The sequence below is a fragment of the Rutidosis leptorrhynchoides genome, chromosome 3 (assembly GCF_046630445.1).
Source record: "Rutidosis leptorrhynchoides isolate AG116_Rl617_1_P2 chromosome 3, CSIRO_AGI_Rlap_v1, whole genome shotgun sequence".
Lineage (NCBI taxonomy): Eukaryota > Viridiplantae > Streptophyta > Magnoliopsida > Asterales > Asteraceae > Rutidosis > Rutidosis leptorrhynchoides.
Window position 1 is genome coordinate 20,565,262 of NC_092335.1, and position 10,749 is coordinate 20,576,010.

General features: G+C 34.2%; 1 protein-coding gene across 1 annotated transcript; it reads left to right on the top strand.

Annotated features, from left to right (window-relative positions):
• The first annotated feature begins 1,650 nt into the window (after positions 1-1,650).
• Positions 1,651-5,976, top strand: LOC139895815 (uncharacterized). Its single transcript, XM_071878357.1, has 2 exons — positions 1,651-4,451; positions 4,527-5,976. Exons 1-2 carry the CDS (start codon positions 1,772-1,774, stop codon positions 4,871-4,873), a joined length of 3,027 nt encoding a protein of 1,008 aa, XP_071734458.1. The 5' UTR covers positions 1,651-1,771; the 3' UTR covers positions 4,874-5,976.
• Positions 5,977-10,749: the final 4,773 nt, after the last annotated feature.

Consider the following 10,749-nt stretch of genomic DNA (forward strand, 5'->3'; position numbering starts at 1 on the left):
TGCAGTCTTTCCTATTGTTATTTCCCTCAACTTGTTTGTTCCAGGCATCGACTATTATAGGTTCAATATCTTTGGATTCAAGCCATATGTCGAATATATAAATACGTACAAGAGTTTTATTCACCTTAAAGAAAACGATAACTTTTAGCGTTGTTTTTGAAAAAATTCCTATCTTTATTAAATATATACGATTTAGATATATAGATATTTATTGCTATATCTTATTTTAACCCTCTGATCAAATTAAATCATGAAATGAATATATATGAAAGGTATCGTTTACTTAGAAAACCAATACTTCAAACATTTATTAAATTATCATTAAAGATGTCACAAAAATACTACTCTCACCAATTTAGTTTAATTTATTCACCAGTCAATTCTAACAATTTAGTTTCATATTTATAATCATTTTTTATTTTATAAGTTTTTATTTGTTAAGAAAAATGGGCGTAATTGGAACTAGTTTGTACTTGGGATGATCAAGGCTCTCGGGCCAAGAAATAAAGTATATGCCAAAAATGAGTGTTGGCCCAAAAGTAGAAATTGGCCCAAAAAGTTTCAAATCTTATTTGTTCTCTCCCTATCTTTCCCGTAATCCCGTCTCTGTTCTCAGATCTTTTCTACCCAATCTCCATAACAGCAGGTACACTTTTTAATATTCAATTTATTATAATGTATAAATTACTTCTAAAGCTTAGTTTGAAACTCTACATTGCTGCAATTGAGGTAACCTATATCATTGTACTCTTTCAATTGAAGATATTTGGGAGTAATTGTAGTAGGTTATACTCCGTTCAACACAAGATTGAATTTTGACTTTTGATTGTTATATGTGCTACTCTAATGTTAATAATAATGATGAATTCATTTCTATGTTACCTAAAATTTGAGATTTCAGGATATGAAATACATTAGAGTAGGCGAGTAGCACACTCTGGGTTTTGTAGAATCTATTTTTATTTCGTCAATTCAGAAATTATTGCATTAGGTTTTTGTAGAGTGACTTCTTTTTTAAAGATGGTTACAAGTTTTTACCTTTTATTCTTTTAATGACAATGTTCAATTTTTATACTAACAACAACAAAACCCAATACTACATGAGTAATGTATGGGGAGGTGAGATGTAGACAATCCTTTCCCTATCCAATGTGTAATTTTTATGTTAATGTAGAATTCTTACATGTTACTGAGATATATATTGTGCTGATATCTTGTTTTGCTTGTTTCTAATTCATAATTGTAGTCTTGAAATTATTGAGTGTTCTTTGACCTTATTACAATGAAACTTTGAGAAGCGTTTAGTAATTTATTGATTTCAACATCTCATTTATATATTAGAAAATGTTAATAAAGTTGCCATATTGAGTTATAAGTCCTCTATCCACGTACTTGATCGTTGATTAAGACATTAAGTTGGACTAGGTCAGTCCACCATGGTGGAAACTAAGGATTTTCTCGATTACTTTATATAAACATAAATCTAATAAATATTACAAAGGGATATAATGACAAAACACCGAAAGTTAGACAAGAATAATGATGATGATAAGATCCTTATGCACTAATATGACAGGCGAGGATTGTCTTATTATTTGTTTGTTTGCTCTTATGAAAGTCACTTGGCAAGTACATAAATTATTTTTTGCCTAATTATAATCCAAAACTTGTTCAATATTTTTATTATCATCATCATCATCATCATCATTATTTTGCCTATAAAAAAAGCCAACAAAGAGCATTGTAATCTTATGCTTATTGAGTTACAAAAATGAATTTAAGGCAACCAACTTGCTCATCATTTTCCTCTCTCACTGTTTTTCTATTTTCAAGTCTTGTTATATTTCTTACGATTACTACTACTAATGCCACCATCTCATCATCTTCTTATGATTATGGAAATGAGACTGATCACCTTGCGTTGGTGTCGTTCAAATCACTCATCACTCACGATCCTTATGGAGCTCTGAATTCATGGAACACGTCCTTTCATTTCTGTGATTGGATTGGCGTTACGTGTGGGAAACAGCACGAAAGGGTAACTGGTTTACAGCTGATTTCACAAGGCCTAGAAGGATCATTGTCTCCTCATGTAGGAAACCTCAGCTTCCTTCGTGTGCTTCTGCTCGGAAACAACAGCTTTCAAAAAACCATACCCCATGAACTCGGTCGTTTGTTTAGGTTACGTGTTTTGAACCTATCAAGAAATAAATTTAACGGAGTCATTCCAACTAACTTGTCAGGTTGTTCAAATCTTGAAATGCTTGGTCTCGCTGCCAATGAGTTAGTTGGAAGCATTCCCAAGGAGATTAGTTTCTTACCGAAACTAACTTTTTTAGTATTGGATGAAAATCATCTAACCGGTGGAGTCCCATCTTTCTTGGGGAATATTACATCATTGGAATTGCTCTCCCTTCCGGTAAATCCGTTTGGTGAGACCATTCCAGACACCTTCGGTCATTTCAAAAGCTTAAAAGAATTATACTTAGGTGTCTGTAATTTAACCGGTAGCATCCCTCATTCCATTTATAACCTTTCACTCCTAAATAGATTATCTTTGACTGAGAATCAGCTCACTGGTAGTCTTCCTCTGGCAATAGGCGAAATGTTACCCGATCTGACCGGACTTCAATTAAGGAATAACCAACTGAGCGGGCTTCTTCCTCCCTCCATATCTAATTGTTCTAAATTAAGAACATTTGATATGAATAACAATAGTTTTAGTGGGAAGTTAACAATTGACTTTTCAAAACTAACTGATATTTTTAGTATATCCTTAGGTAATAATCTTTTTGGTGGTTCGGAAACGGATCAAATGAAGTTTATTGATTCATTGAACAACTGTAGTAAATTAGATAGGTTGATTCTGTACAATTGCAATTTTGAAGGAGAGCTCCCCTCAAGTATAGGTAATCTTTCAAAGCAATTGACTTCTCTAAATTTAGGAGTGAATAGATTATATGGATACCTCCCCTCAAGTATAGGTAATCTAGTTGGATTGACTCGGTTAGTTTTAGCTATTAATAGATTCACAGGAACAATCCCGTCTTCTATAGGAAAGCTTCAAAACTTACAATTTGCATTGTTGTATGAAAACCAATTTTCAGGGCCAATTCCCGATGCCATTGGGAACTTGTCAAGGATCAATAGACTTGCTTTAGATTCCAACAAACTCGAAGGGCCTATTCCATTAAGCCTAGGAAATTTTTATCATCTTGAGGCGTTAGACCTCCATAACAATAAGCTAAGTGGCAACATACCGAAACAACTTCTTCAACTTTCATCTCTAACCATAGCGTTAGATCTTTCTCAAAACAACATATTCGGCTCACTTCCGTCAGAGGTTGGAGACCTCAAGAATTTGATTTTTTTAAATATATCTCATAATAATCTATCGGGTGACATCCCTAGTAGTCTTGGTGGTTGCACTAGCCTTTCATACTTGTACATTAACGACAACTTGTTTCAAGGTATGTTACCAGCATCATTAAGATCTATGAGGGGTTTGGTGGAACTCGATATTTCTCATAATAATTTATCATGCCAAATTCCTCAATTCTTGGAAGTGTTTTCATTACAGGCATTGGACCTTTCATTTAACGATTTTGAGGGTGAAGTCCCGGTGAAAGGGGTGTTTGCCAATGCAAGTGAATTTTCTATCGCTGGTAATATGAAGCTTTGTGGAGGCTTGGTAGAACTTGGGTTGCCTAAATGCAAGGCGAAGGAGAAAAAGAAACGTAGAAGGAGGTTTCCGGTATTTGCAATAATCTTAATTATTGCTTCCACGGTTCTAGTTGTGACATGTGTTTTGTATGTTTTGTTTAAAAAGAAAAGGAAGGACCAACCATCTCAATCATCGACACATGAACGATTTTTGAAAGTTTCTTACGATCAACTTCTCAAGGCTACCGATGGCTTCTCTGAAGCCAATTTGATTGGCAAGGGTGGGACCAGCTCTGTTTATAAAGGAGTTCTTGAAAATGATGTTAGATTTGTTGCGGTGAAAGTCTTGCATCTTCAAACTCAAGGAGCCCACAAAAACTTCATAAGAGAATGTGAAGCATGGCGGAGTATTCGACATAGGAATCTATTGAAGATAATAACTTCATGCTCAACTGTTGACTTTCAAGGCAATGATTTCAAAGCTTTGGTTTATGAGTTCATGCCCAATGGAAGCTTACACGATTGGTTGCATTCAAGCGCACATGCACCAGGACTAAACCTTCTTCAAAGAATAAATATTCTCATCAACGTTGCATCTGCACTTGATTATCTTCACAATAGTTGTGTACCAACCATTGTTCATTGCGACTTAAAGCCTAGCAACATTTTATTGGATGATGATATAGTGGCGCACGTTGGAGACTTTGGTTTAGCTCGATTTCTTGGAACAAGTTCAGACTTAAATAGCTCATATGGGGTGAAAGGAACAATTGGCTATGCACCTCCCGGTAAAGTTCTTGTATTCTCATATCTTCGTATTTAATATGCAATACTACAATTTTTTTAAAGTAATTGTTTTGCAGAGTATGGTCTTGGGAGTGAGATGACAATTAGCGGAGATGTCTATAGTTTTGGAATAATTCTTTTGGAGGTGATAACGGGAAAAAGTCCGACAGACGATATCTTTAATGAAGGCCTTAGCCTTCATAGCTTTGTTTCCATGGCTTTGTTAGACCATGCAGTAACCGATGTGATCGATAAGGATGCAATTAATGTTAAAAGTACGAAAGCAAATGCAAATAAAGTGGAGGAATGTTTGGCTTCAACTCTCAAGATTGGACTATCTTGCTCCACTGATTTTCCAACACAACGGATGAAAATTGAAAATGTTGTCCATGAATTGCACCATATCAGGGATGCCCTTCAGTAATCTTTTCAAGTTGTTCCAAGTGTTTTTTATAGAATAGTTGGAGTCAAGTTGGTGGGCAAAGGACTTGGGTTGCTGTTGGAGTTGCAGTCAAGGCTGAAGTTATAGAATTTGTCAAGTTGAAGGGTTTCTGGATTCACACTATTACTCCAGGGAGTAGACTGTAACTTTTTGCATATATATATAATTGAAGTAATGTACATTCTTCACGATTTTTGTATGCTTGAGTAATTTTGTCTCTGTTTTCTCTCAATTGCGACTTTCATCCTGTATACTAATACCCAGATTAAGATTTTTCTTATATGAATTTTATCATATTTATGATTGATGGATTCTAGTCTAAGTGTGTGATTGAGTATATTTTGTGGTGAGGTCTTTTCGATATTGTCTTTTGCTTTTAGTTGGTTATGGTTTATGGTAATATTATAAATGTGATTCGATTGTGTGTTCTTGTTTATTTCTGATATGTTAAAGATTAGAATTATTTACAGGGTATCAGAGAGCCATAGGCTCAATTTGTACTCTTGAAGATATCGTAGTTGATTTATTTCGGATCAACTTAGGGTTTCTTGTGTGGTGATATGGTTTCTTGGTATTACTAGTAATGGAAGATGATCAAGGGTTGTATATTCGGTTCAATAGAGTAGTGTTCATCTTCGTGATTCACATAAAACCCATATTATTTCATAATTTAGTTAGGGTTGACAAGGAGTTGATTTAATCATTCTTAAAGGGATCTTGTCTATTGGTGATTTACGCGGGCTCATAAAAATCTCCAGATTAAGATTTTCAATTTCTTAGAAACCTTTATTTTTAAGAAACTCAGGTCCTTACCGAATCTCTACGTTTGTGACATTTTTGGGAATCTCATGTGGGTTTTTCGCCATGCTTTTTGAAGTATTGCTGATGAGTACTTTGTAAGTATCTAAAACTATCATGTTTCATACTTGGACCATCGCCATGGCCTTATATGTTTATTTCTATCATATGTGACTGTAATTATATGTGCATGACTATCTTTTATCTTGCCTGAATATTATGTGAATCTTGTGTGGAATTATCTAAGTTGATCTAACCTTCTAATGGTAGACGATAAATTGCCTCCAACTCTTGACCCTTGAGGTTTACAAAATACCTGATCAAGCGCGCACACACACAGGTCAATTTGTGGGGGGTTATTTGCATTTTTATGCATATGTGTGTTGGTTGCTCTTGTTTGCATTAAACGGTTGGTCAAGTATTAATGATAATACTGGTCAAACAACTTTGATTAACAAATTGAATTTTTTTTTATCCACTATAGCTACATGGTTGCAAGTGACACCATAGGTGTTATGTTAGTATCTTTAAAACTAAAAGGGACAAAGAAAATTATAAAGTTTGGTCTAGGGCCATGGAGAGTTGGCTTTGGCAACTAAAAACAAGTTAGGGTTAATAAATGGTACTTGTTTGAAGTCTGTAGATGATGAGGTTCTTGCTAAATAGTGTGATAGATGTAATACGATTGTTTTTTATGTTTAATTTGCATCACAATATAAATTCTCTAACTCAAAATGGCATGTCTGTTAAATACTATCATAAGCTTAACTTTATGTGAAAACAATTTGATGCACTTACTAAGTTACCATCCTGTTTAAATTGCACTTAAAGAGTTTTCTGATCATAGTCAACTCCTACAATTGCTTCGATGTATAATGGGGCTCGATGATGCTTATCTTCTTATAAGATCGAAGTAATACACTCAAAAGAGATCCTCTTCTATAAAATCTGCTCTGGCAGTCATCTCAAGATAAGAGTCTCACAGGCATTATTTTTCGCATAATGCATCTTCTTGCTCTAACGTTTGTTATTGGATAATTTTTCTGAATATTAATAGTTGACTGGAAAACTTGCATACTGTAGTTGATTCTAAGAAGGCCATAAATTTCTTGTTCTGTTCAATACTTGAGCATGCATACGCCGCCTCTTAATTCTCATCTGAAAATTTCTTTGAGGCTATTTAGTTAGCATCTGCTGCACCGGGTGGACCCGGTAACAATCCGTCACACCAGATCTAGTTGGAAGAAAGATCTTTGTTGCTACATGGACTTTTTTAATTATATTTTTTTGCTGGAATAATTTTATGTAGTTGTTGAAGTGCACTTTTGGTGTGACAATGCTTTTGTGCACAGAATAGGCATAGCATTTTATGCGGTTCTTATTCCGAGTAGGAGCCGAATTTTTGCAGTTTATATTGTTGGTCTCTCTTAAGTGCAGGCTATGGTATATCTGCTGTTTGAATGTTGCCGATTTGCAGATTAATTTTATAAACCAAAGGCTATGGTACCTTTTTTTAAGTTTTAGTTTACATTGTCAGGCTTAATTTTTTTCAAGACCCAATTGACCCGGAAGCTTGACTCAATTGACCCAAATTTGAGAGTATGGGTCTCAATTGCCAGGTATACTTGTCATCTTTCCAGCTGCTTGACAACTTAACTAAAAAGACTTTTGAATACTTTTAGCTAAACAACTTTGATTTCTTCTGATAGTTACTGATTACCATTACTTTATGCTGCTAATCTCATTGGGTTTATTCTCATCAACATGCAAATCTCTCCAACTTGCTTCATCTCGATTTTTAGTTGCAAGTATATTTTATTGTTATTAACCATCACAAGATTGCTCGGTGGTTCGGGCACCGATATCTATCTAAGAGGGAATCTTGCGGTGGTCAGGGATGGGTACGAAACGCTCACGGAGTATTCCTGCTGGCCCCTTACATTAGAGTATGACGTCGGAATACTCGACCTCCCGGGTAACCCGAATAAAGAAAAACATTATAACTTAATTAACAATTTTTGTGTTATTTTTTTTACAAATTAGATTTATATGATATATGAATACGGATGGATGGATGGAAATCTGGATTACACCTCCGAAGAAATATATTAGGATGTTTTATTCCATTTTTCTTTTTTCTCTCGTTTTTTTTTTTTTTTTTTTTTTAAATAGTCAATCTCCATCTAAACTGATTTTTTTAACGGTAATTTCGGCATCACCATAGGGGGCTGAACCACCTTTGTGATCATTGCCACCTACGCACGCTATGGAGGAACCCACCAGGAAACCGGGAAGGGAAAACCCCCGAGGAGATTTAAACCCGAGAAGATCCTCAAAGTTTGTGTGTTCTAGGATTCAAACCCGAGACAAGGTCCTCAAAGTTCAGCCTCCCATACCACTCGGTTCCATTCAAACTGAATTCATAACACCTCCTCAGCCTGTCATCCAAATAATAATTTCTTGTACAACATAGCATTCATTTTTATTGGTTTTGAAGTTGTAGGTCACATATGAAATCGATTAATGAAATAGACTATTCAATGCTGATGGGTTAATCATTTAAATTTAAAGCAATTCTATAAACAAGAGCCCTTGAAGTCAAGTCTACCCACTATGACTAACTTGGTAAGGAGAAAATTAACGAAATATTCAACGCTTTGTTCACTTGAATAAAAAGACGTTCTTAGATTTAGTTTTCAAAGATGGACATTAATTTCGTTGAAATAAACACAACCCTGCTCATATGGCGTTTTTATTTATCCCAATTTTTTGTTGCCACGTGGGGTTAATATTTCACGGATTTATTTTATAAAAATTGCCAGAAAGTTAGTTCAATCAACCCGTCGGACTCAGCTGATTTTCTAAATTGGAAAATGCAAAATAAACCACCTCCTATAAGATTGCGCCATATGTCCACATGGTTAAATCTCAAAAAATGAAAAACAACCGGACTGACTCTGCAAAGTCTTTGAAATTTTAAATTGGAAATTTCTAAAGATACTTAAGGTATTAAGACATGCATTAAATTTAAATTTTTTTATTTTTTTTTTACTTCATACAACATTATTTTTGTTAACTTCCGAAAATGCCCTTATTTCAATTAAGATAAATTATATCCTTTATTCATCTATCTTAATAAGTTACCTGCATCTCTTTCCTGTAATTTAACTCTCGATTGATTGATGTTTCAAAAAACAATCCTAAAATTATTAACCAATTTACACTTGAATCCTAGCAATTATTTTAGAAGCCTAAAATATAAGTTTAGTAAAACACTTCAATTTCTACTAGAACCAATTTACACTTGCATCTCTAATATTTAGAACCCATGGTTGTGGATCCCATATATAATGTTATATGTGAATGTGAATATACTGGTCGGGAAGAAAACGAAAAACTTGCAAGAACTGGAAACAATAAAAATCCAGGCGGCCAGTGGCAGCTCACGGCGGCACGCGACAACAATCGACGATTTGCGGTGTTTCTGATTCGAAAACCCCATCGATACTGAAGCCGGTTCCGAAATAGACTACACGCAACTATACAACCGGAAAAAACAAAGAAATTAGTGGCCGGAAAATATTCCGGTGACCTGAAATGGATGGCGCGTGGTGGCGTGTTTGGTGACGGCTGCCGGAGTAATTTGTATCCTCAGGTTCGAAAAAATGCAGCGGGTTTATTGGTGTAGAGGGTGACTTTTAATTTGCTAGGATTCAAGTGCATATTGCATTCATAACTTTGGAGTTGTTTTTTAGTCTTTAAACTTAGAACAGCAATCTAGGTGACTTACAGGTGGGAGAGAGACGAAGACAATAATTTAATAAGATAGGTGAATTAAGATTAAGGGTGCGTTTGTTTGCCTCTTAATGGAATGGTTCAGCACTGAATGCCGAACCATTCAGCATTCAGTGCGTTTATTTCTCACCTCTGAAAGACATATGGTGCTGAATGGTTCAGAATTCAGCGCTGAACCATTCAGAGATGAAACACTCTCTTAACCATTAAGAGCCTAAATTATCCATATAATTCTCCTCAAATCATATCCAGATCACCTAACTAACAAGTATATTAAATTTTTTATTCATGTCACACGTTAATAAGGTAGTTTTAGTAAGTTCATATCGTTCATTCTAAATGATTATCAAACAGCTTATTTTTATTCAGAGCAAACTTTATTCAGAGGCTCTGGACGATTCAGATTCTGAATCATTCAGCATTAAATTATTCAGTTTTATCAAACGCACCCTAAATAAAATACTTTACTTGAATTGAAATAAGGTTATTATAGGAACTTAAATAATAGTGGATATAGTAAATTTGAATGTGAAAATATCAATTCTCATTAAATATTTGTACAATTCTAATAACTACCCCACTAACATGGAAATAACCAAGTTACTGATTTTTTTTGTACAATTTTTTGTGCACAATTTTTTTCTTAAACATAGCATTTAAGACTATTATTAAAAAAACTCCTTTTAAATTTCATGCCAAACCCCAGCTAAACTGAAAATCCACAAAAACCCAAATTGACAATCAGTAGTGTAGATTTAAGTCACTATTGCCAACGAAGTTGATAATTGATAGAGTTGCCATATTTGATTTATATAAGTCTTCTATCTACGTATTTAATCATTGATTAAGTCAGTCTAGCTCGTTCCACCATGGTTGAAACTAAAGAATATTTCTGAATTAATATATATGGATTAATTGATTAATTTTTAAATTTAAATAAATAATAAAAAGGGACAATAATGACAAAACACCAAAAGTGATACAAGATGGAGTATATGATAACGATAAGATACTTATGTACTGAAATGTTTGGTGAGGAGTGTCCTACATACATTTAGCTAGTGTTTAAGTAATATAATAATAATAATATTTTATGCCTAATTATATTTCAAAAGTTTTTCAATATTATTATTATTATTATTAACATCATATCATTATCATTATTTTGCCTATAAGAAGCCAACATCGAGCAGTGTCGTCTTAGGCTTACTTAATTGGTTCCAAAAATGAAGTCAAGGCATCCAACTTGCTCATCATTTTCCTCT

What these genes read in the sequence shown, in the direction of transcription:
- LOC139895815 (XM_071878357.1), top strand. Translation starts at nt 1,772, where the DNA reads ATGAATTTAAGGCAACCAACTTGCTCATCATTTTCCTCTCTCACTGTT. An exon ending in AATTGGCTATGCACCTCCCG is followed by an intron (nt 4,452 to 4,526) that starts GTAAAGTTCTTG and finishes ATTGTTTTGCAG; the next exon opens with AGTATGGTCTTGGGAGTGAG.